We start from the raw sequence: 27,311 nt of genomic DNA, 5'->3' as shown, positions 1-27,311 counted from the left end.
AAAACATTTTGCAATTTAATGGTTTTCCAATAGGTAGTCTTCTCATGGCTAGGGTTTTACACTATATGGTTGTGTATATTGTACATATATATATATATGTACATTGTACATAACACTGTATTATGTGGATGTATATGTATTGTATACATGATATGATATTATATTATATATTATGACACTATATTGCCAGCCTTTTCCCATTGCTCTACCTCTTCCCGAAAGAAGCAATTTCCTGTGCCAGTTTGCTTTGTGCTGGCACTGTTACCCGGAGATTACAGGCAGTTTGCTTTTTCCTCTCACTGTCTCCTCCTTTTCTCACCAGGCCTTTCAGTCTGCCTTGGCTGGCTGCTAAGGGCTTTCCTTTACTGCAGTGGGTTGCTCCTCTGTCGCCCACCTGTTAAACTAGCTAGAGAATCTATCCTCCTCACACTGTAGACTTTTGTAACAGAAATATCAAGACTGGTATGAATGGAAATGTATGCGTGTGCGTGCCTGGGTGCGAAAGCACCGGAAGAAACAAGCGAGCAAGGATTCAAGAACAGCATATGTTAATTGCTACAGAGCAACATACGTGACTTCATTCAAAAGAAGAGAAGGAACAAACCTATCTAAAGATAAAGTATAAAGAAGATGAAAAACGGGACTGGAGGCAATGAAATAACCAGATAAGAAAAACCTGGCAACTGTTGTTCAGGAATTTTGCCACAGGCTAATGAGAGGTGAGATAAAATAATGAGGCAAAAGATCTCAAACAACATCCACATCTAAAGGCTGTAAAAGGCAAGTCCAAAATTAGTTCATCATCACTAATTAAGAAGAGCTCAAGAGATGTGATGAGGACCTGGTAAGTGGTGTCCCTCTGCGTGGCACGCTAGCGATCCTGGCCAGACCACCCGGACACGCCGGTACACGGCTGCGCGAGGACCCTGACCTTGCACAACTTCAGATCCTGGTAAGCAAAGCAGTTAAGATACAAGCAGTCTTGCAGGAGCTGATGACTCCCCCAGTGAGTGTATTTGCTGCCATCAGGTAAAGCTGCACTTCTCACTCTTACAGCATTGACTGGCCTGACTCATCCTATTATCAGATCATCACTGGGATCTTCATCTCTCCTGAGATTTTTAGATTCTCTGTGGATGTTTAGAACTTGATCTTACTCGTAATCCCCCGATCAGCTTGTGCACTGCGTGGGGATCCTATCATGATCATGAGAGCAAGAGAGGCTAATACATTCTTAATTTCTCTCATGAAGAAATTAGCTGTCCGTTCAGAAAGTTAATGGCTCATCTCTTCAAAATCTGTGTGCGTAGCTATCAAGGGTGCAGGTGAGCGCAGCCACGCTGAGGTCCCCGGGCTGGGCTACATGGCCAACGTGCAGCCACAGAGAGAAAGGGAACAAATGCTGGTTTTGTGAAGGTCAGGAAAAAACTGCTACCCGTGCTGGAGGCAGAAATAACAAAGCAAGATGATTTATTCTTCCAGATGTTGATACTGGTGTGAAACTTGCTAGTACATATAACAACTGACACTGTAACCACATCTGGGCAAACAACAAAGGCGTAAGTGTCTGGCAACACTTGTGGTTCGTAGAAAAGATTAGGTCACAGCTGTGTTTGCGTATTGTAACACCATGAAAAAGACTGATGATACCTTGCCACAACCTGAATACTGAGTTCCTTCCAGTGCTCAAAATGTATTAGCTGATCAGCATCAGCTGTGACAAGGAAAGAAAATTATCTGTCGTCTTAGCCCGTATCTCATACAACTGTGTCATCCTCCTTCAGTTTCTACTTAACACCTATTGACAATATACTGTTTATGTGAACTTTACATTTGCCGTGTGCCACTCCTCTCTTGTAAAACAAACCCAACATTTTCTACAAACCAAAATCAGTCCCTGTAGCAGCAGTAATTCACAAGTTTCGCACTCCTCTCAGCAGAGGCATACAAAGGTCTCCTGAAGTGAAATCTGTAAAGAAGCATTTTTATCCAAGAAACTTTTAAACCTCACAGTTGAAGTTTGGCTTCATCCTGTCTTTCAGTAAGAGATGAGAAGGAAAAAATGAGGAGCTGGACTCTGTAATATTTACAGTGAGGAGAGAGTGCAGGGAGAGGACTGCAAAGCACATCAGAAGAACTGCGAGAGCCGCACATCCAGTCCCGGTGAAGCCCTGCGTCCTTTTCAGGGGAGTGCACCCTTTGAGATGGCAGCTGATACCACTATTCTCAAAATACGGCATACAAACCAATCTTTTGTCATCAACTGAAGGGCCTGGCTGGATCCCGCCCCCCCGCCCGACTTCAGCAGACGTTCTCATTTCTCTGTCCTTCGCAGCATACAATGCCTTATTCTGGTGAAGCTTTTTGACACTGAACCAGCAGAAGTGCAAAAGCTAGAGAAAGAGGAGCAGGAATACAGAGGCTCTTAAGTCCCTGTCTCAAGATACCAGGTGCTTCAGTCCTACAGATTTTTTCTGAACCAGTAGGTTGCTATTAGCATGCAAAGGTTCTTTTGAACCACAGCACATCCTTTACAGTAAACTTCTACAAACTGTTACCTAAATAACTTTGTTTAATCTGAAAATTTTGCTACCATTTATGCCTTTCTTCAAATCAGTTATAAATACAACACAATCAGACCTGCAGACTTGTAAGGCACCACTATCAGCTTTGTATCATGATAAAAATTTACCATTTGTTCCTGTGCTTGGCTTTCTGTCTCTAAACCAGCTTATGTCATGTGGTACTTTGCTTCTCTATCTGTGACAGTTTAGGTTCCCAAGCCACCACTCGTGAGGGATTTTTTGAAATTAAAATCAAAATAAGATGTATCAGCAAGTTCTTCTTACCTCCTGTTTCAATTACATGCTCAAAGAATTCTACCCCATGAACAAAACTCAAGGCTGGGGTTTTTTTTGTTTTGGTGGGGGGTTGTTCGGTTTGGTTTGGTTTTTTTAATCAAGCTTGACCTCCAAAGCACTTGTTTTCACTGAGGCATAAGGAATAAAATAAGTTTGAGCTTTTAGGTCAGGTAATTTTTTAAGATATGAAATTCTGGAGAAGTAGCAGAAGATCAAAGACATGGTAGATGGCATTTTTTTCAGATACTCCTCTCTCCATATTAACTTCTTTAATTAAGTTTGCATTTGCAAAAGCAATGAAAAATCCTCTCGGAGGAGATGGCACACACATCTTGGCTAGAAATAGCCAGGTTCTTTAGTCTCTCGCACCGCTTGGGAGAGCCTCAGTCCTTGCCTTGGAACACCTAGCCCCCAGGACGGCCCTGTGCTCACCCGGGCGCAGCGGGGGCACCTCAGCAAATCTGCGAGACCCGCGTCACTGCCGCAGAGTGCTGTGGTGGGAGAAGGCCTGCAAGTTGGATGGGGAACCTCCACTACGTATGCAGAGTCCTGACATAGCCTCCAGCTGTGAAATTAAGTTAAAATAACTCCCTTACACAGAGAACACAGTCTAGAGGATAAACTTTAGGGTTTATCACCAGATAAGCAGGCAAGTTGTGGAGCGTGACTACCATCGTAAGTGATTTAAAATCTCCCTAGATACCTTTGGCTTAAAAATTTGATTCAAAGTGACAAAAATACTGACTTTTAAAAGTGACTTCTGAATATGAATCTTCAGTAAAAAAGGATTGTTCAGGTTCAGTTTAATGAGTTAAGCCTACTGAATATTCTAAGCAAAAGTCATAAAGATACTGAAATGCTCTTTCAGATGAAAGATGGCCAAGTAAACCACCGCTCCTCTGAATAAATCTCAAGACACACAGCTCTTTCCAGGAATGTCTTCAGGGCTTGCATTACCACTGATAATTTTGCCAAATAATGGAAAATATTTTTTAAAAAAAAAATCTATCTTTTGTTCTAAGGGAAAACAGCCAGAAGATAAACCGTAATAAAATAAAACTAAAATTCTGCCAGAATATAGATTTTATGCACAATGTTGAACTCTCTTACCTGTAAAGATCTGTAATTTGCCCTTCATTCCAGCGATAATGAAGATCATTAAGAAGACGCTCATGCTGTCCATACAAGCAAATGTAGTTGGAGACAGGAAAGGGTTCCTTTGAAAAGCAGGTGATGCTATCTACCATGCTATATTTGTTGATATGCATCCTGAAATAATTCCCATGTCTTGCCTCTCCGGTTATAATGTCCATCCCCTGGAACAGAAAATACAAGGAAGGCTGTGGAGACGGAACGAATGCCTGACTTGGCATACGTACAGGATCAGCTAGGGTTTCCTAGCTGATATTTACCATTTCTTAAAATCCACAGCCCCTTTTTTTAATCAAGAATACCCACTCCTGGCAACATGGTTTATACAACAAGGCACTTGGATATGGTTTGGACACGAAGATTTTCTGTGCGGTTTAGACCTTCATTAACTGCATGCAAAACTGTGCGGCATACAACTGGGTGTGCAGCACGGGCCTTGGCTGCCCAATCCTGAGTGCCATCTGAGACACCTAAGGGTATCCGGCCCATCCAAACTGGGATGGCAGTCATGGCACAGGATCCATGGGAGACCTGTGACCTCCTGGTGCAGCAGCTGGAGGTCAGAAGGGATGCCCTGGGGCATCCCAAACAACACTAGACGCCTCTGATTAGGCAACTGAATTGAAATCTGTTCATCCTAATTTATTATACATAATATATTATGTATAATATATAATAATATATAATAATAATAATAAATAATAATATATAATACATAATATATACAGTCCATATTACTGCATACACATGCATATCATAATTTACTATAGGATACCACCCTGATGAATGAAGAACACACTGGTGCATGTTTTACTCTCTCTCCAGATGTATAACTACACATATATATTTTTTATGTGTACAGCATATATATACGCACACATATACAGCATATGTGCAGAGACCAAATTTACAGCACATTGTAGAAGCTATACAACTGTAGGCAGAGGGTTGATACTACCACATTAATCAGTTACAAGCAAACTTCAATGTTACAACTCAAAGATTTATCACGTACCAATTAAGCATTTTTGGCTTTGTGTAGAAGTTTTCCAGGAGTCAGAGGTGGGATGTGTTGGAACAGCCTTCCAAGGAAAGAAATACCAAGAAGGACCCTGTTCAGTTCTAAAACAAACTTCTAAATTTTACAAACGGCACTATGCACTAGACGGTTGCCTGCAACTGCAGGAGGCTGGGCTTTATCTCTTCAGACGTTTCCTTCAGGCTATGTTCTAGACTTTTAAATGATGAATTATTATTGCATTAAAAAATATATATGTGTATACTTACCTTACATATATATATGCATATGCATATGTGTGTGTATATATACACACAAACACATATATATATATGATTTAGAATTGCTCTCAGTGACTCCCTCTTGCTAATTTGAACAGGGGCTGCCAAGTGTTGCTAACACCAACTATACTATCAATAAAAGAATAACCATGTTGGATGCTGGTGCTCAAACTGTAGCATTTCGTTTCAGCTAGTTAAATCAATCAGTTAATAAAAGACAAAAATGTAAAAATTTGTTTCAAACCTCACGTTGCACTGGGATGATCAAATGGCTTGAAGCTATTTTTTAAAGCTGTATTCATGTTCCACTTTCATATATTTCTAAAACCTGTTGCTAGGCTACAGTAACCTTTGTTACTTCCACATCTCTCAGCTAATACATTTCACTAGCTTCTCTTACTGCTTTCTTAGGAAATTCTTTTAGGATTTACATGAAGTTTCTGGAGTGGCTTTAAAGATGTTCCCTTTTCAGACAGCAGGTAATCAAAGCTGCAGCAAAAGAATTCTAATCATGTTCTAGCAATTTGGAGTGACAAAACCAATTTTTCTCTCTCTGATAGTCCTTTCTGCTTCCCAGTACATGCTGCTTTGGACAGCTCATCCTGCATCTGCAAAGCTGCAAAACAAGCTGAGCCATGCTTTGATTCCTCCCCACAAGGCATGGGTTCCTTTTTTAAAAAAAAATAATTTCTTTCTATAGACCATTGCTGTCTGAGTTTTAAAATCAGCACTGAAGGAGTCTTTTAAAAGCCACTCTTCACATCAACTACAAGAATGGGCTTGATGCAGAAATCCCTAAGGAAAAAGGTATAATCTGTACGAAACAGGAGCTTGCCTAGGTGGATGGTCCTCTCTGGCTTTAAAAACACATGAATCTAGTCCTTTTCTTGTTTCACAGGTCAGGTTCTCCAGTAATAGAAGCGTCTCCACGTTTGTATCATGGGACAATCTCCTATGTAGCCCAACTGTGTGAAGTGTTTCCTCCTTTCCTGTTCAAAGATGACTTTCAGGGTTGCAGCACTAGCTATTTTCTAGCAGCAAAGCACGGAGCATCGCTTCCAGAACATATTCTTTTCCTACTAGTCTAGAAATCAGCTGAATTTCGCTGATAGACTGCCAAGTTTTATCATCTGTATGCATTTATAGCACCTTATTCCAGGGAGGAACGAGGTTAAGCACTAAGGCTGAAAGCATATTTTAGTGAAATCCAGCTAATGCTATCCTACATCTTTATAGAAATCATGCATGTTTTGAGAAAGCCAAGTATCAGAAAGTATGGAAACGAACATCTAAGAGGTTCGGTTAGTTACCTAATCCATACCTGTTCACCAGCGGTACCTCATCTATACAACGCACCCAGGCTTAGCTGACTGCATTTGTGCTTATGCAAATCTGACAGCAAATGCCACCACTGCCTTGATGTGCTGTGTATTAAATACGTGCTAGGAACTTGAAAAGCAACATATTCCATATGACTGAGAAAATGACTTGTCTCTCTCTACAGAATCAAGCAAAGAGAAAGCCATTCTGAAAAAGAGAGTGCGAGGAAAAGCCAACACGATAACCTCCCAACCTGTGCCAAGACAAATGGCTCGGGAACCAGGCACAGTGCTGAGCCACCAGCTCTGGAAAAAAAGGGTCAAGGAGTTGAGCTATAGTGCCCCATTAGGGAGCTATTTGAACCCAAAGTGCTACAAATAGTAATGAAGAGTTCAGGGCATTAGGGCTTGACAAGTATTTCCGGCCTTCAAGGACCAAAAACCCGTTTGGTTTCGGTTGATTTCATGGCAAAGGAATTAAGAACTGCAGTAAAGAAGTTAATCAGATAATCTTATCTGTATGTAGTCCACATTTACAATATGACAGTGAATTTACATTAAAATAAATTAAATATTTTCAAATAATCACAGAGATTTGTTTTTATGTGGTTTGTTCCATGCCCACAGTTTACTGCTAAGTTCCAGCTCCGGAAGGTCTCTAAATACATACTTAAACCCATGCTTACTCAAGATGTTTTTTAAGATGCATGGTACTTACGCATGTATCTGTGCTATGCTAAATAAGAACATCTTTCCATATGGAGGACAAACCAAAGAAAAGTTAAATAATGTAACTTACGTGATCACACAGTGCAAGTTCTAAGTCCAAGCGGATGGGGATTTCTGGTTTGGAAATATGCAAGTAATTATAACCTCCAGGAAGAACACCTTCTGCCATGAATGAAAATATGAGATTTATTAAATCATAAAGAAAGAAGAAAAATAAAGTATTTGATTGTCCTCCTTCTCCCATAATCTTTTTGTTTGTTTGTTTACTAAGTGGCTGTAGAAAGAAAACACAGAACTTGTTTTGGTGGACTTCATGTTATAACTTTTTTTTTGTGCTGTTACACATACTGGTGCAGTAGCCACACATTGAGAAGTTCCAATTACAGTTTTACTGATCTTGAACTTGGAATAAAGACACTGGGTTTCACTGGAAACACTCCACATTTACTGCAATATAAATGAAAGCACAACTTGGTCCATCATTAGCAAAAATCTACAGCATAAGCTTTTATTGCAACTCGCCTCTCTCCACTGACTACGTACGGAGCTTTGAGGACTTTACTGCCATTGGACGGCGTCTGAGGTGAGATGGGCCTGCCCTTATAGAACAGCAAAAATAGCGAAGAGGGTATGAACGTATCACAGAAATCCATTTTGACATACCTTTAATTTTACATCCTTTGTACATGGGGATGAGTCTGTCTGTGTCTTCTGGTGGCTTAGAGAAGGGCTTAGGGGTTGGATCAAAGAGATGCAGCAGAGATGCAGCAAGCTCAAAGCCAATCTCTTTTGAATTGAAGTTGCTGTGTGTCCATTCACCTACGTAATATCTCCTGGAGTACTTTGTTAAAGGACCTGCAGCCCTGATACTGACATCATTAGTACGGAATTCGGTATCTATCACAAGTCTTCCATCAAAAACAAGGCAAGCATCATTAATTGCCTTAAAGGTTTCATAATCCACTGTCCTGTAGGCAAAGCTAAAAAATGCCTAAAAGAGAGATGTAAATAAGTGTAGGTTATTATACATTAGTTACTGGCTAATTTCATAAATCAAAACCTATGCTTCATTCTGAATGTTATTTATTTTAGAAAACAAAAATGTGAAATAAAGTATAATTTTACATACACAGATAAATCCTTCTGATCCAGTATTTACAGCTACTAAAATTAAAACAAAGACAGCAGAGGGGAGAATTTCTAAACTAGACTCATCTACTTTTGGTTATTAGATGACTTCTATTTTAAAAACTCAAATATGTCAAACAGCCTGAGTGGATGTGCATATTTTCTGTCTTAGTATGAGCATATGAAATAGACTTGCACCCTTTAGGAAGTTGGTTTTCTTCTTTCAAATGCTCAAGCCAAACTGAAAAACTATGTAATAGAAAAGTACAATTTACTTTGCATTTTAGCAGGATAACTGTGTATTATAGATATTTTTCCAACTATTGTGCCTAACTGTTTACCAAACTATGTTACTATGGTTACCAGCACAGAGATATTCAATGAAATGGAAAGATAGGAAATTCAAATCGTTCAGAGGAAATGTCATCCTCGTTCAAAGCAGAGGCAGAGTTAAAGCCAGTGGAAGCTGTGGAGGCCAAGACATTTGTGAGAGGTATAAAAGGACTGAATATTTACATGAAAAGGAAAGCATTCAGATTTATTATACTTGATAGCGTTGTAGACTTTGGAAAGCATATCCAAACTTTGTCAGGACTGAAACAGAACTCTAGCTATTCCAGACCTAGGTAATACTTGCTTTAGGAGGCAGACTCATCTGTACCTCCGTTAGTGCCTGGGACTAGTGCCCCTGCAGCGGCTGGGGCTGGCTGCTCTCGGAGACAGGCACGGGTCTAGGCGGACGTCAGACCCACCTGCACCACCCAGGGCAGCCCACTTACTTACTGTGTCTGTACGTAAAGCACTTGGCACTTTTGGCAGTCAGTCACTGAACCTGGCAATGAGCACAGCAGACACCCGTTCGCTAGGTTTTGGGTTGCAGGACTGAAAAAAGATGTGACTTCCATTCTTTGAAAACACCGCCTGTGCTGTCTTACTCCTTACAGAACTGGCCCCGAGGTAGGGATTTATCTTGGGACCAGCTTCTACTCAAGCCATGAGCTCGTCTTTCCCACAGGAAGATTTCAAGGGCATTGAAAGAAAATCACCCTAAATCCTCAAATTCCTCCTCTAAGTCTCAAAAGAAAAAAGCTAGTGATAATTCCCTTCTTTTGTCTTCTTGTGGCACCTGCATAGTCCCTCTCCTGGGACATGAGGAAGCAGATCAGACCTCATCTCCCCAAAACAGGAGCTGAGGTCGCACCGCCGCGACAAGCGCTACAAAGCAGGTGGTGCTGGAAGCGGCCACCGATTCGTCCGACGCGTTAGGCATCGGTGTGGAACAGATGTGCACGCAGCACATCATGCAAAATGTGCTGGATGCCTGAAGAGCCGCTTTGAAATCCAGCGCAGCGCGAGAGCGAGGACTGCAGGGTCCCGCCACGGCCCTCGCCTTTTGTCTGCCTGCTTCGCACAGGCTCCGCGCATTGATTAGCGGAGAGCAGCTTTCGAATCAATTTAGAACCACGCACATTTGACATTTCCCTTGATATGTGTTTTATCTGGTTTTTTACATTGCCTAAAAGTGACTTTAAAGAGGCAAAAGCCCAGCTGAAATCTGCAACCAAAAATGCGCTCGCGAAGGACAGAAGCGCCTATTCAGATGAAGCTGAGAGAGGCACTGGGGAAGGTAAAACCCGCGTCACCTGGAGGTGCCTCGGTTCCGAAACACGAGAAATGAGGAGCGGGTAGGCGAGGCTGGGTCCTCCAGCTTGGAACCAAGGGGCACACGCACAGAGCAGTCCCTGCCCCACGCCCTCACCTCCGTCAGAGCGCCGCAGAAGCGGGAGAAGCTACAACTACGAGCAGCTTCTTCGTAGTTGCCTCTTACAAAGGATAAACTGAAAGCTGGCAGAACAAAGGTCCCAAAAACAGTGTAAAACAAGAGTGCACACTGGACATTGAGGGTTAAAAGGAATAAAAACGGCAAGGTTGAGAGACGTTTTAAACAAGATCGTGGTCTGCAAAGGGTACAGATGAAGACTGACCATCTCATTGCAACAGCATAGTTTGTGAAGCTCCAGAGCCTTTATAAAAAGCCTTCCCCTTCATCGGTGCCCTCACCTTTTAAAATTATTAGATGACAAGTTGAAGGTTGCTGCCAACCATCAAGAAATATTACTGTACAGGCTGAGGAAAGGGCGAAAAGTTATCGGACAAGCATGTGTTATCTTGCTGCCTTCATCTTGAACAGCCCGAGCCGTTACCGTATCAGGGCAAACCAGCATCAGTAATAAGTCCTTCCCTCAGTGTCAGCCCCAGGGAGGACACGGTTGTGACCTGCATAAAGGTATTACCCGATTATAGCACCAAAGAGCTTTCCCGTGGACTAAGGGCAAGTGTCAGATGCTCACAAGCGGCTGGATGAGCCAGCCGCAAGCAAAGGCACAGGAGGGGGAAGGAAAGAGAGCTGGAAATTTTAGCAACACTGGTACAGCAGCGATGCAGCAGCAGAGGAGCCAGAGCCTCTGAGCTTGTTTGTATATAAAACAAGCAATGAACTACATGCAGTTAAGGGAATTCTAACCATCCAGTAGATCCAAAATCAGGGAAGCTCTGCCCGTGAGGGCAAGGGGACCACAGCCCCACGCGCTGCCAGCTGACAGGCAGGACGGTGTCACCAGAGGGGAGGGGAGGGGACGGCTGCAACCTCCAGGCTGGGAGCCATCTGTCAGCCCAGGAGGGGAGGGAGGGAGGCTGCCGCTTTAGGGAGAGAGGAGATTTTCTCCCGTTGTTTTTATCCTGCAGGACTCAACAAATTAAGCCCCCAAGAGCTGCCAATCAACAGTTGATATTGGCTCAAATCCCAAAAGGCCCAGAGCTGCTGCAGTGCCGATTCCTGCACAGCCTGCTCCCCTGCGAACGCAGCTGCCTTCCTGGCGAAGGCTGCTCTCCAGAGCCCTGTCCTCCTCCGAGCCCGTCCTCCCCGGCAACTAAAAGCAGCTACAGGAGCCACGCAAAACACCTGAACCAGTTTTGGAGAATACAAAGCCCCTGACATCACACGTAATTGCACATCTCTCATCTCAGAGGCTGCATAAGGGAGACCTTGAGAGGAAAGAACCGTGGCTGGAGAAGGACAGGCACGGGGCAGGGGGCACAAAAGGGCAAGAGAAACAAGCCACGAGGAAATGGGGGTCTTGAAGGAATGGCACAGGCCACACAGGCAAGGTGGTGGGGAAGAGAGCGGGGGCTGACGGGGAGGTGGTGAACGGTATTAAGTTGCAAGAACACCCTGAGATCTCCGGAAGAAGGATAAAAATAGAGGGATTTCAGGGAAAGAGGAGAAAAACTGAAGAGCTGTATATGAGGAGAGAGTGGGATGAACGTCACTACTGATACGGGGACCAAAGTCCGGAGGCTGCTAGCAGATAAAAGTGCTATGCAAGGTCTTCACCTCCATCAGGAAGGGCTCAACCATCCATACGTTAAGAAGAAAAGGGTTGGGAAAACCCAATGACTTAGAGCTTTGCAGCGCAGGGGAGCCGGCAGGGACCACCGACTCCTAGGGAGCTCTCCGGGGGAGGCACAGGGCTCTTCCTTTCCAGAATTACAACAGACTTGCTGCACAAAGCATGCGGGGTGTGTTGAGGGGCTCATATGGCTTCCTATAGATGCACGTGTTGAAGTGACTCTACTAGAAGCGCTCATGGATTAGCCCAGAAAACAAAACCAGAACTACTCTGGCCATTAGGAAAGGCTAAAACCTGTCCCACATCTCACAGTGGGGCCATACCTGTGAGCGTGCGTATGATTTACTTATCGATGCTACAGATGAACAAAAATGCAGTCACTAATGTAGAGGCAGAAAAATGTATTTAAAATATATTTTAATTAAGTTGCATAGTAGGCCTCCCTATCCTAACATTATTGGCTTCTACCATGACTTAATCAAATCTTAATCAAATGCACATCTATAGACAGGAGTTACTGTATGCATTTAAATAATAAAAGGATTTCTGGAATTATTTAGAAAATGAATTAAGAGTATTTGTCACTCAGCAGTGAACAACTATTCGTGAGTCAGGTGACTTAAATACATTTTAATCCAAATCAGTCAGGGCATTAACAACGGTTTGATTTGGATCTTTAAAAAAACAATCCTTTAGACTAACAAGTGAATGTTCAATCTTCCAGAGACAATGAGAAAAATAGATAAACCAACGAGGGACTATCTAAATTTGATGGTCTTTGTCTTAAAAAACAGACTGAAGGAAATACAATGAAAGCATATACTTACTGAACACTGCAATTTAAATGGTTTTGTATTAGTAGTGAAAGCAGCACATGTGATAAGGTCTGGGTCGTCGCCTTCGTTCCACTGTGCCAGGATACTGTCATCATAAACAGACACGCCAGCCTTTGACAGTGCTTCCTGAACAGCACTTTCGATTTCGTTGTTGTTAAGGCAAGTAACATTTGAGCTGAGTGGAGGCTGTACGAGATGGATGCGGGAACCATCAATTCCAAGAGATAAGAGGGTTTCTACCGTGGTGTAAATGTCAATTGTATTCCCATAGACAATGATGTTCCCTAAGGGAAAAAAAGGGGGAAAAATTTCTAAGACGTACAATGAAAACCTTATTAGTATAACTCAGATGATAATAACACGAAATTGCTCTCTTTGACCCTCTTATTTCTCTGATGCTATGAAGCAAACAATGTTACCTAGCAACAGTAGCTAAGATAATTTAGTGAAGAATCTGTACAAAACATCCCACAAAGTAGGCAAGTACTTAAATAGAAGTATGACATTCATTCTGACCCCATAATTTGAAATCATTTTGACTGAAAATCCTCTAGGGGGGAGAAAAAAAAAAAAAGTTTTTATTTTGTTCTGTTCTCCTGTCCCTCCTCAATTTCGCTCTTTCAAAGGACCTATTGCGGGGGGACAGGAGCAAATTAAATACATCAGGCAGAAAAAACCCCACAAACTGTGGAAAGACCAAGTTATATAAAACAAGCCATTGTGCAATATGGGAGGTCACCAGTGCTGCCGCTTCCTTCCGCGAAAGCCTAATCTCCAGACAATGGAGACGCCCCCGCAGACGTACCCCTGTGCCTGCTGCTTCCTATCTGCCGCCTTGTCTCACCGAACTGCCCCGCTGAGGGGCACAGGCAGCCGATGCGCTCGACAGGGAGCGGCTGGCAGCTCTGCACTGCTCTTTGAAGACAGCTGCCTCCCTCCAGCGCATGTCGCAGAACGCCCCAAACCGAAATGCCTCAAGTACGTGCTCCGAACCAGCCAGCCCCCGTCCTTGCTCACTGCCTAGAAATCGGCGAGCGTGATACAGACGTTTCTCAAGTTGGTATGAAAACAGCATTTGGATATTGCTGCTCCTTTTGCAGTGCATTGTCAGTAGAGCAGAAACCACTATTTAAAGCAGCTCCATCTTTCCACCCACCGGGTGAAGGGAGCTCCGATTCAAACCCACATCTTCCACCTTCCAGGGCAGTGCCCTTAACTACGAAGCTGCAGGCTATATGGTAGGACCTTGCAAATTCTCTTACTGAAGCGGTGCCACTTCAAACTGCACAGTTAAAGCTGAGAGCGAATACGTGCGGATGGGAAGAAAGCCGGTTCTGTGTGAGCACGATGTGACTCTCCAGCCTAACAGCTAAAGCCCTCCTGGCGAAGAGGGAGGCAGAGCTGGGATGTGTCAGAGCATCTGTGTGCTTTATCTCAGGATGGCTTAATATGAAACACATAAACATTCCTCTGAGCAGGGACTACAACGTGCTCCTCTCCTCCCTGTTCCCTCTGTCTCCCTGCTCGGAATAGGAACCTTTTTTCTGCTCCGTGATCCATTAAGCCTTCAAGTAATCCGTGCAAAATGGCACAGCTCTCGTAGGACAGACTGGGAACTCCTTTCCCGGTGGCTAAGGGCCCTTTGCTATGAGGCCACAGCCAAGCTCCTGCCCGAGCAAAGGAGGATCGAGCCCAGGCTTGCAGGCTCTTGTGTGCATCCAGTAGTAAGCATGCGCACAACCACCGGCTCTGCGTCTCTGCCGTGTTCAACTGCCCCAGCAAGCGGCTCAAGCTGCGAGGCCAAGGTCGATGGACGAACACCCAGCCTGTGCATTCTGACAGACCTTCAGAAAGATATCAGCTCCTACATGTTAAGTCTGATGGGTGTTTCAGCACGCCAAGAGTCTGATCTGTCAGCACAAGGATGCATCAAATCCCTGGCAGAAAGAGGAAATAACCAAGACATACCTACACAAGCTAACAGGTAAATATCCTTGCAATAGAGGACATCATACACTGCAGCATGGAGCTGGGAGAAAGGAAACTGCAGAAAAGCTAACACCCACCAAGTGTCACTTTTCCAGGTAATGTGTGTAAACCAGAAGAAAGCCAGTGCACAAATCCCAGGCCGTACTGGGCTTGTCCAGTCTCAGATCGAAGCTGAGGGATAGCACAGAGGATAGAGGGCCTCGTATGAGAAGACTGATGATATCGCAGAAGCTTCTCTGAGCTCTGTGAAAACAACTTGTAGTCTGGCATTGAAGGAAAAGCATAGGGTGGAATGTACTAAAGCAAAATCAGTGTTGAAACATATGAGGTGTTTCAGGAACGGCCTTTAATTGACATAAAGAGCAGCTGGCACTGGCTCCCCATAGACTACATAGCAGTAACTGCGGTCAGAATTTGGACAAACAGCTGACTTGCCTACATAACTGGCTTGATCTTGACTTTTGGCAGCATCTGTTTTCCTACATGGCAGGGCAGTAAGCAGTGATGAGCAGGTAAGAGAGCACCTCATGCAACTAACTCGCGCGTTTATCTCGGCATTGGCATTTATGTCTCACTACAAGTGATAGCATCCCCTACAACCTAAATGTTATTATTTCATAGGCTAAACTAATTTCACTGGGACCATGTTTTACTGCATGAGACACAGAGCAATACTAAACAGAGCATTCACAAAGCCCTAGCTCCCAAGAATATTAATGATAAAAATTGTTAACAGATGTTCTATTATTCCCCTTTGACTACAAGGTTATTTTATTTGTCCTTATCAGTTCGGCTACTTGTAGCTGCCAAATAAGCATATCTCTTCATAACTGCCAGAGAAAAGAATTGCCCCATGATTATACATGCTCAGAAATGACGGAAAACATATTTTTACTGTTCACATCAATGACCAGAGGGACAGAACAATTTTACCTGCAAATGTACTCACCTGAAATTATAAGAAGAAAGAGATCTTACTACGTTCATAAATATAATACAGAATACGTATAATGTGTGATAATGGGAATTCCGTCCAATGTGTACCTTGCTAAGCTGACTTGCCAAGCCAGAAGAACTCTTTCCGTTGCTTGTGCCTGCCAGGATACCTATCTGTAGGCAGTACTGTCCTCATGAGAGCGCCAAAAAAGAAGGAAGACGTAAGACTGATCCATTTTTTTCACTGCTGCAGTGGGGTGGGTGTAATGCAAGAAGTAAACAACCAGCACTAGTGGTAAAATAAAAACTTCGATATATTCATTTTTAGTAATCTAACGTGCTAATAGCGCAGGCAAGAACGTGGTACATGGATGCTGACAGCCTCACATTGCATTTACACATTTTCAATTAGCAAGGGGTGAAAAACATAAGCAGCTGAAGAGGATGCAGTGGCTGGGAAAGGGGAATGAGAAGTGCTTACCAAAGGCGTAGCCTAGCAAAGTTTTATTCTGACTCTAAGGCAAGCAAGTCTGGGCAACTGAGAGACCCTCAGCAGCCTCTTTGGAGGGAAGTTCAGTTATTGCATTATATGTTGGCATTTTTGTATATATGAGATCAGATTCAAGCCCTGCACTTCTCAAGGAAAATTAGAATTCTGTTTTATATGGTAATATTAAATACAACTACATTAGATCAAGGAAAGCAATGCTCCTTTACTGACCTCTTGTAAATCAACAATTTACGGTTTCTGCTTATTACAGTATTAGTGGCTTTTTAGATTACAGTGCTAGTAGTCTAGGAACTACAGATATTCATTATGGACTGAAATTATGTTCACTGGACAGACAGCAGTTCCTCAGGATGCTTTTATTATTTAACTACATAAAAATGTATCTATCTGTGAGTAAACATAATAATCTTCCACGGAAAAAAGCAGCCATAAATAAAGACCGTTAGAGTAGCTTTATCATTTATTACTAGAATGTCAGCGTTCTGTGGCAGAGCAGGCTCATTCATTTTCCACAAGTGGAAGCACAAGATTTCAGTGACCCTAGCATGACCTGAATCTTTTTAGTTTGCAAAAGCTAAAGGAGAAAACCAGTATTAGCTGAAGCATCAGTGGCTCCAGTTGGTGATTCATGCACTGGAATTTTAATGCGGTAGTATTCCTACAAACACGCTTTTAATAAGGCAGTAAACTATGTTTAGGTAAAGAGAAAAAATAATTGCTCCATTTTGGGCCATTAAAGCAGTTTTGTTCCTTACTTTACTCCCATCCTACTTTTTATTTTCATGGAAAGTGCAGAGCTAATAGGAGATGAATTTCAATTAGTCACAATTACAGTTGTAATAGGTTACATGCATTAGGTGGCTGGGTTTCATCAGAAGCGGCAGCGGTAGCCGTCGGGGCTGGTGCTCGCCCTGCTCCCGGGCCCTCAGCAGCAGGAAGCCCTTCCGGAGCCGCCAGCCCCACCGGCCGGGGGCAGAGCCCTCCGGCCCCAGCTCGGGGGGCCACGCAGCTGGACAAGGGGCTGGCAGCAGCAGACATGGCTCGCTGCTTCTCCCAGGGCCTCCTCGAGCAAGGCCTGCTGCTGCGCGCTGGCCAACTTCTCCAGTGGCCTCTCCTCGCCTCAGGCGAGGAGGAGCCCGGGTAGGAACGCTGCAGCAACCGCGCTGCTGCCCGCCTTGGGGGTGCAGTCGCTGCCGGGAGCCCCGCTGCTCCCACCATGGAGCGCACGCAACGCCTCCCGCCAGCACGCGCTACCGGGCTGATCCCGCTCTACTTACGACCCGCAAAAAAGCATCCACTGGTTTCATCCAGAATGCAGTGGTAACCCGGTGCTCACAGAGGGAAGAAAAGCAATTAAAAACCCTACCTTACCTCTTAATTAAAAGCTGCTCTCAAAATCAGTGCCACCAAATGAAGAATTCATCCAATTAGGCTAATAAGACTCACATTGTGAAGGTCAGCGATTAACACTTTCCTCTAAAAAACCTCCAGAACTACCGGTGGTCTTGGAGGCGCATTCTCCCTCCCCTGTCCAGGGCTTTTCTCCCGCAGTCGGGCAGCTCCATGCACTCGCCGTGCCCCCTGCCCGAGCCCCTGGGCTGGCTACCTGGGACCCCGGGGGGGCTCGTCTGGTGGCCGAGCCAGGAGAACGGGGCTCAGCACAGCAGGCTCCAGACTACTTTTGACAAAGGTAGCAAATGGCTGAATAAGAAGAGCACAAATAGAAGAAAGTTGTGTGGAGAGAAGACCGAGTACAAGCCGAGAAGAATTATTATTGTATCTGAAGTGGGAGGATGAAATGTCTATTTCTGTGCAGCTACAATAACCAGCATATATAGTTTTACTAGCCATAACATAAGCTTAAACATAAGCAAAATCCTATTTTTTAATGTTTTGAATTCTAATATGTTTAAAGCAGGTTAGCAGGAATTTAGCAAACAATACTTCACGGTTTTGACGAGATGAAATACATGAGGTGTAATACCACTATTTATTGAAAGCAAAACTAGGATGTGGAGAATTTCAGGGATGAAAGTAAATGCAAACATAAAACTTTGGTCATCCCAGTAGAGCAGTAGCACAGCCTGCAGAGAGCTGACAGACATCCAAATCAATTGCTGGACTCCACAGGAGCCTTGCCTCCGCACCTCTGTGAGCCCGTCGCCTATTAGACTGTCTCCAGAATAGGCTAGGGGCTGAAAAGTGGACTCATTTTCAGAAAGAGTAGGGATCTTGGATGCAGCTATGATCAAGTCTGAAAGAACAACATTCGTAAGAAATATAGCTGGAAAAAGAAGCAGGGTGAGGAAGAACAGAAACAGAGACAGGTGGAGAAAGACTTCTCCAGCTGGGCACTCTTTATAGCTCACACCTGCAGCGGCAGAGAACGTGGAGTGGGAAGAGCAACGAAAGGGAGCTGGAGCTGGAGCCAGAGGCAGGGGGGGAGAAAGGGGGAGGCGTTGCGTTGCGTCTCCCACAGACCACATCTCCAAAAAGCCCCTCCAGACAGGCCTCACCGGGAGTTGTGGATTTAGCTTATAACTGACGACAGGATAGTGCCTAATTAAGACATCCAGCTTTACATCACAATGAAAGTCAGCAGCAATAATGAAATTATGGTTAATGTGATATTAATTTAGTATTAATAACAACAGAGCATTCGTCCCAAAGCAGATGAGGTGCTGTCAGACTGCCGTTCGCCTAAAGAGCGATCCTCCCGGGCGCCTTGCAGCCCAGCCAGCGGCTCGCTCTTGGGCAGCGTTTCTGCGCAGGCGTACTGGAGCGCATTCCAGGACTGGGCACGCACGGATTTACATGGAAGACTAGCAGTAGCAAACAGGGAAAACTAACAACCTCATCTGTTTATGCAAACGCAGCTGTGCACGTCAGCTGGACATCAGGTAAAAGTGTGCTGGCAGGGGCTGGTATCAGCAGGAAAACAGGCGGAGCAGGACTGCTGAAGAGGCTCTATTTACATGCCTGAGGCCAGGAAGCTGTTTGAGGAAAATGTTATCATGTTTGTCCTCTCCTGTCCTGATCACAGCAAGACTTGCAGGATGATAAAGAATCTTCCAGTGTCTTGAGAACTTCCCTAAAGGTCTGCCAAGCAGGACATGAACCTAATAGACCACACCAAGTAACTACCAATTTTCATTATGTTCTCTACCAGCGAGCCAGGTAAACTACATCTTTAGGAAACTCCGGTGGTCACACTCAGTCGACAGCTACTTCCTAAAAAGTCAGCTTTCCTGCTCTGAACGCGGCCCCAATTCAGATCCGGCACGCAGAGCTGACATTACATGAATTCATTTACTGTTTCGTCTCTCCTCCTCTAGTGGAAAGTTTAACTTGGAAGCCTGGATGATTCCAGATATTTTCAATAGCATACACATTCAGTGAATGAACGAATGAATATATGAACGGTGCACACACGAACAGGCTGAGGAAATACAGGTATGCTGGACATCTGCACAAGTGTGTGATTTTAAGGGTTAAAAAGAAAATACTGGGAGCCTGCAGTTCTACGTGAAAATCTGTAACTGATGTAACTGAATACAAAGATGACAGAAAAAACCCCAGTTCCTAATTTAGACCTGTTTTCTTTGTGTTATGCCTCAAATCTAGATATTTTTCTATACAACAGGAAAACACATCCACTAATTAAATTATTATTTAATCGGCTAATTAATGACTCCAGCCAATTTGCATTTGGGACTCATTTTGGTTTATATAATAATTATAGATAATTAATCTATCTCAAGCCTTTCTTTCCTAGCTAAATATGCTGGGTATCAAAAATGACAACAAATTGTAAATTAATCTGGAAAACAAAGCACAGCAGATGAAAGACACTGTTAGAATTAATCAGGCACCAATTATACCATGGAATTAAGGAAACAATAAGCCTAGAAAACATTTCTGTAAATGCGCGTGTGTTAAGGAAAACCCTTACCTTCTGAGTTGACAGCGTTTTCTTTCAGCCAGTGCATTGCCTTTAGGCAGTCCTGATCGTCATTGAGAGTAAAATGATTGGAAGGGACTCTCCCTGTGTGTCTCTGTGGCCACTTACTTATGACTTCTCTATTAGTTGGGAGTTTACTGATATCTGCTCCAGTGGGAGACAGGACCTGGAAGAAATGAATAAATGAGTGAACGAATAGATGGTATATATGTATGTTGGAGAACGGTCAAGAAAGATTTTAAAAAACAATGGCACGAGCCATGTGACTACCTAAGGGTTGCTGCCCTTGCGCATCCTAACCCTTCTTACCGTTCAGCAGCAGCAAAGACATCAGTGGCCGCGGAGCAAATGGATTCATGCCAGTCTGAGTACACACACACACGGGTACACATGCATGTGTTTGTATTCCGTATTTTCTGTGGGATATGGGTGGCCATTTTAAACAGCAGTGCCAGAACAAGCGAATAACAATACGGGCAAAACACAAATGGAAGGGACTTCACAGCGAACAGCAGAAATGCATAAATATGCAGTTGAAGGATCTCTGCAGTTATCTGAATAACATACACCTTTAAATGACACTTGAAAATTCTTTGTGCAGCAAGACCGCCTCCACCTTTTGTCAGCAAAAATCAACTTTCTAAAATAAGAGAGATTTCGTCCCAGAGAAAGGGACCAAAACCTCCTTGATGGTTACAATGCCAGGATTCAGTAACGTCTTAATTGTATAATGCTACTTTACAGTAACAAACTCAATCAGAATTATACAGAGCAAAAAAAAATAAAGAATCTCATCTATGACTTCTACAGTGCCAGTGATTAACATCCTGAACAAAGTTCTCACTGCCAACTGGATCAACTGAAATACTATTCGGTCATATAAAAACATGCATGACATCAAAAGATCTTACTTACCCAACAAGTAAATCCTCTTAATCATAGTGAATAGGTATTAATCTGACTGCTTACCAAATAAGGGACAACTTATAAAAAGGATGGACTACAGCTTTGTGTTATGAACCAGAAACCAGATGATAAAAATAATTCCTTCCTATTTTTCTGTAGAGCTTAAAAGTGAGAATAGGTGACGCTAGGTTTTCTTCTTGAAGGCACATAAAACCTGTGTTTTTCCTTGCTTTCTTTCCCTTTCCCTCTCCTCCAGTGTAGTTACTTCCCATAACTTATTTTGCAAGTCTGAGTTACCTCCAAACTTCTTTTTTTAGGAGCACTTAAAGTCATTCAGACCATACTTCACATTTTGTTTGATCCTTATTGAACAGTGAATATGGATTGTTGTTTAAAGTATGACTGCTCCGAAAAGATATTACAGAAAAACTGGGACTTTCTTGCCCCACAAATCTGTTGCACACGTGCAGTCCAGATTTCACTATGGGGCTGAACATACCTCACATTCATGTTTGCGACTTACGGTGAACAGCAGTGCAACCACCCGTAGACACATGCTCGGTTTGATCCCCTGGTTTTAAAGGCAAAATACCTTGCTCGTGATTGCTATCCAAAACCAACTGGTAAGGCAAAATCACTGCAGGCTATGGGGCTATACAGAAGATGGCCATTTGGTTCACATAGTCTGAAGACCACGTGATGATACGCAAGAGAGAACCAACCCTGCCCAGGACGTCCGAGTCAAAGCTGAACCGGCAGGGCTGGAGATGAGCTTGGTTCTACACTTCACATACAACTAAGGGCCTGCTTCAATCTCACTGGACACTTAACTGTGTGCTACAATAACATAGAGTACCATGTACGTGCCTAGGCATGGTCATCATGTGAGATGAGTAATTAATTTGATAAGGAAATTGCCAAAACTAGGTCAAATGGTGTTAGACCAGCTGGAGTTCAGCCTCCTGTGGCTGGGGCCACATGTCAGTTGGGCCTACTCTTCAGCAGGTTTAATGGTCATGGTGGCAAAAATACTGGCAGCTTTGCTTAATAGCTGATACCGAGCAGTGACACTGCTGGTAGAAAATTCCGTAAAACCTCTCATCTCCTCCAAATGCTATAGCTGCACTGAAATAGTACAACCTTCTACACTGAAGGGATGCTAACATTCCGGTTATACACTTGCTAAGGACTGCTCTACTGCTTTGCTAATCACAGAAACACCATTCACTGTAAAAACTGAATATATTATTATGTTTTTTCACTCTGCACACAATCTTACCTGGTATTTCTGTCCCGTACAGAGAACAAGGTAGTCATATGGTACTTTTTTCTCCTTGGAAACAACTACATATTTGGCAGCGCGATTTATGCCAGTCATTTTACCCACCACAACGTTAACCCAGGAACAAAGTGACATCTGTGCATAATCTTCATCATTAAAACAGTGGCTGTGAAGAAAGAATATCTGTAAGTGACATTTCGGCAGCTGACAGCAGGCATTAATTAGACATCTGGTGAGTTAGCCGAAGTCCCCTAGTGCTTCAAGCCTGTTCTCTTGCTGTGAGTTTACGGCAGTCTATAGTAAAAGATTAGTCATTATGAAATACTCAGTTACAAATTGACAACTTTCTGCTCAAACCAAACAATCCCTCCCAGCGTTGGGCCATACAACCACATAATTTAAAAACAAAGTCAGAAATATACGCTTTACTCTGCTTTTTCTTTGCAGGCTGATGCGAGGAGGAGACTTTTGCACCTGCAAAGGACATATTTTAACAGTCTCTTTCTTTCTCCTATACAAGACTCCCTTAACAAGTTTTTTTCCACTTTCGCTTCATTTGGTATTCAACTTCACCAGTAGTGGCTATGGTAAGACACAAATGCAATAAAAGCACCATTGGCATTTTAACAGCCATGTTCCACAGTATTGGTCTGAAAAGCTTAAAAATAAACAGAAAGCTAGAAAAACAGTTGTCAGAGCTAGACGGAAAAGGCAGAGATCTCAAATTTTCTCTTGGTGACCCCTTTCCAAATGAACTTTTCCAAAATGCAAGAATGAAAAATTCTGAAAACATATTAAACTGACCCCCTATCCCCAAACTTTCAAAAATATCTAAGATGCAACTGAATTCCTCTGCAAGATGAACTGAATATTAATAGGAATAAAGGAGAAATTATCACATAGGCTATCCAAAAGAAACAAAATTAGCAGGTAAAAGAGAGAAAGAGACACACAAACAGTGCAGATGTGAAAAATAATAATCTTCACTAATTTGTAACTGAACAACAATTTATTCTTAATGAAGACGGGGAAGCAACTTTAATAATTTCAAAGCAATTACCTTCAGTGCTAGGTAACAAACAATATAAAGGTTTGTCTGTTTTAAGAAGCAGAGCCTTGTTCCCTATAGTAGTTATGGTTTCCAGAGCTTCTTGTCCCTGAACGTCTTATGGACTACATGTCGTCCAAATGAGATACCTCGATAGAAATCTGATTTTCAGGGTGCGCATGGTGCGCGCATCCTGAGCATCACGCTCTGGCAGTAGTAATTCAATATCAGTACCAAAAAACTAAGGAACCTAAAATCACTTGTCGATCTTGAAAATCTCAGGCAAGGTTTACTTTTGCAGCTCTTAAATTTCAGCGGTGTTACAGTCTGATTTCAGCGTAAAGTATCATATATATCCCTCTGCATGATGGAAGTATCAAAGATCTGGAAGTTGCTATTTAAAAAGCCAATTTGGAAGCAAAACCCAAATGGAACAAAACCTCTTTTAATGCCTCAGTAATGAAAATTAAAATTATTTCCAAAGGTCTTTTATGACTCAAGAGTATGCCTCCACCCTGCCCAACTAAGCAAATACCAGGATACTTACTTATTATTGCCTTTGTACTACCCTCTCTGCTTAATAGACTTCTAGAAAGACAAAGATTCCTCAAGATAAAATACTTCAATACAGATGTACGATAGACGCATCATTATAAAATGCATAGAGGACCAGAGATAACATTGTCAACGAGGTCCATTATGACTTTTGAACACCACTGAGTCTTGCAATAGCCCATTATGAAATACACAGTATGTTGCTGGCCATTCTGCAAATCCAGCTAGACTCAACTCAATACCTTCCTGATACTGAAAACTTAAACCAGGCAAAATTCTGTTAGCTTAGGTTGTTTCAGTAGAATTGAAGATTAATGCTAATCCCAACCCATTTATAGCTTTGTAGAGGGATGAACCTGCAGGATCTAGTGAAAAAGAATGCAACAGGTTTTAAACAAGCAAAGATGATGAATGGCTGGTGTTACACAGACGTCCAGTTTATGAGATCAGAGTGACATGGCAAGAAGATGGAACTTGCACGTCTTGTGTGAAAGGAAGCCGAGTCACACCCCTGCTAGAACTTCACGCCTATGCGGCAAGATGGGAATGGCCAATAAAGAAATCCTGGGCTTCACTCCGTCTGTGATCTGAAGTCACTGCAGAAAAAAATATTCCCTCTACCAAATAAAGCTCGTGGCCATTCAGAGGCTCAAGAGCTTTACTTTCTATTGATACTGAGTGATGAAAAATATTCCACTTTCTTCCACAGGACTAAACATAAGGTGATTAAATAGAAGGGGACTCGGCAAGCATTTGATGCCTCTGTATTATACCAGTGGCTGCAGCAGAGAACGCCAGAGAGAGACTCAGCACAAACAGCTGCTAGTTTGCCATTAGTACCAGAATATACAATCTAAAACAGAGCTGATTGCTACACATTAATTGCTGTTACCGAGTTCCCAAAATTGTCATACAGGATGCCACAGAAACAAATAAAGTTGCTTTCACGACCTGAATAATTTTAGGACTGAATGACCGGGCTTTCTGAGGTGCTCCGCATCCTCTGAACTCACAAATACCAGAGGCAGATAAATAAGGGAAGAAAACTACTGACAATTCTAAACTGTAATCATGTAGAAATCTATAAATAAAATGGACATCAAGGACAGATGAGGGTTTGCAAAAGCACCTTTATAATTGAGGTGCACAACTCCCAGGAGACTGACACTCCAAAATCACAGGGATGCTTTCAAAAATCATACCCTGCAGAGTTCAATTTTCACTCTTAATCTGCTTTCAAATTTTAACAGCTAATTCTGGCGAGGCAGCTATGAACTGCAACTTTCCGTCAGGAAGGATGTTCTGTTATTACAACTCTCTTTCACAGTATACTTAGGAAAAACAGTACATGCATTTATGTAAGCATATAATCCCCTCATTTAGTAGATTTGTATTTAAACACACCCCTTTCTACAAGAGAAAAATCGATTCAGGTACCCACTTACAAAAAATTCCTTGACAGGACAAAATTCCAAATGAGATAAGGTGGTTTTAAATAGGTTCACATCACACCATTTTCCTGTCTTCGTAGAGATTTCATATTTTAGGTTCAGCAAGCAGACATTGAGTTGTTTGTCATCTAAGGAGCTGGCCTTTGAGTGCATTGCCGCTTACCGAGTAAAAGATGCGGTAAAAAACAACGCGCAGGTTCCAAAGAGTCACATGCCAAATCTAAATGAACTGTACTAAGTTCATTCCCCAGCTACTCAAAATAACTGATTCCTTCTAATTCTGTGCTTCTCAATGTCCAGAACAACCATGTTCCTGTCTACAGTGAGGACTCCTAGTCACTATTTCAAAACAAGAAATAAAACGGTCGAAACAAATATACTAAATTTAAGTGAGAATGACGTGCTGTGAATTTTAATGAGGTAAGATTTTGTCCTACTAAATGGAAGATACTTTACTTATTGGCAAACAAGAAAACTCGTGAAATGTCTGACCACTCGCTAGGCACAAGCGTAGCTATCTTGCGCAACCTTCCCTTCAGCTGTTTTGCACCAGACCGTGGCTCTGCGTAAGGGACAGCACTCTGGCTGGGGCTGAGGCAGACTTCCACAGTCCAGCGACTGGCACGCAAACGGTTCACAAGCAGCAGAACTGATGCAGCACAGTTCTTCCAAATTATCAATAGCAACAATCCTAAACTTTCCTACGTATACTCAGCAAAATTCCCGCTATCATCAGTGTGGTCTGCATCTCGCCACGTGGCTGCTATAAGTAGATCACTGGTCACGTTGCTAATATTAATTCTTAGACATTCTTCTGTTCAGCATTATTTGGAACAAAACTCATGGAAGCTAAAAACTAAATATTTAAAAAGCAAGGATACATCTTTTGTCGTTTTTCTTTAATATGGAGATCTAAACAATCTAAAAAGTCATGGAAAGCTGAGACCATTGTCTTGGTATAATACAATGTATCGCTGTCCTGAAGTTACTGCCTTGCAGTATTTCCCCAGTACTAATTATATTCAACTCATTTCACAGGTGAATGCATGTTGTACAGAGAGATTTGATTATTTGGAGGCTATCTGTCTATGTATCTATCTAAAATTTAGGACAAGTTCACAAAGAATTACAAAGTGTTATGTTTTCCTTTGAAGCTATGGAAGTGTTTAGATATTAAATCAAACCTGTTAATTAAAAATCTTCTATGTTTAGAGCCCGGTAGGTCTTTTCCTGGAAGGCCACGAATTGAAATCAAGGTCACATTGTTGAACTTCAGATGTGGACTGTGGAAAGAAAAACAAAACGCCACCGTTAACCAGTGTAAGCTTGCCGAGGCTCCGTTTGCTACCAGCGCAACGCGAGCGCATTACAACGTATGGTTGTACACCGCGTTTACAGCTTGGCCTCCCAGCCCATCACTGCGACTTTAGAGCTGTACAGCATCCAGCACGATACTGTCTCAATCCCAACAGAGCTATTTAGACTCTACCATGTAACTAACAAGCTCTGCTCCTAAGGCCTTATGGCAGGACTTACCTTCCACAACTACGAAAAGTACTGGAAGACCACTGAGTCTTTGCTCAAACACCTTTGCTTTTCATAGCTCACCTTCTGTAAGCCGCAGGAAAGGAAAAATGAATTCCTGACAACTAGTAATTTGTCGGCTTCCTGCAACAGGTCTAGTAAAATTAGCAGGGCATATCAAAGGAACAGCACAGATTTTAATTCCATTTTCAGGACGATACAGAAAGTAATTCCTTTGCACAGGCCAGGTACAAAGTGTTTTGTCATTTTGCTAAGGCGCATGTGTCTTTGGACACAAAAAGGAGAACAATTCCACAGTAGTTTCATTAACGCCAGAGTGTGTGGGGAACAAGACTGACAGTATGTTGAACTAAATGTGATCTGACATTTAAAAACAAATAAATATTATGAGTG

At 42.8% G+C, this 27,311-nt stretch overlaps 1 protein-coding gene across 1 annotated transcript in view; it reads right to left on the bottom strand.

Annotated features, from left to right (window-relative positions):
- The window catches only part of CFAP61 (cilia and flagella associated protein 61), a 111,456-nt gene that overhangs the window by 15,658 nt on the left and 68,487 nt on the right, over positions 1-27,311 (bottom strand). Inside the window, exons 17-23 of the mRNA XM_075706732.1 lie at positions 26,558-26,656; positions 22,317-22,485; positions 20,123-20,297; positions 12,726-13,018; positions 8,024-8,351; positions 7,431-7,522; positions 3,972-4,177 (exon numbers count right to left, since the gene is read on the bottom strand). Of these exons, the coding sequence (XP_075562847.1) occupies positions 3,972-4,177; positions 7,431-7,522; positions 8,024-8,351; positions 12,726-13,018; positions 20,123-20,297; positions 22,317-22,485; positions 26,558-26,656 (1,362 nt within the window). The remainder of the gene's footprint in view (positions 1-3,971; positions 4,178-7,430; positions 7,523-8,023; positions 8,352-12,725; positions 13,019-20,122; positions 20,298-22,316; positions 22,486-26,557; positions 26,657-27,311) is intronic.

Source organism: Pelecanus crispus, chromosome 3 (genome assembly GCF_030463565.1).
Source record: "Pelecanus crispus isolate bPelCri1 chromosome 3, bPelCri1.pri, whole genome shotgun sequence".
Lineage (NCBI taxonomy): Eukaryota > Metazoa > Chordata > Aves > Pelecaniformes > Pelecanidae > Pelecanus > Pelecanus crispus.
Note: the sequence above shows the minus strand (reverse complement) of the source record. Positions and strands in the feature narration are given on the sequence as shown.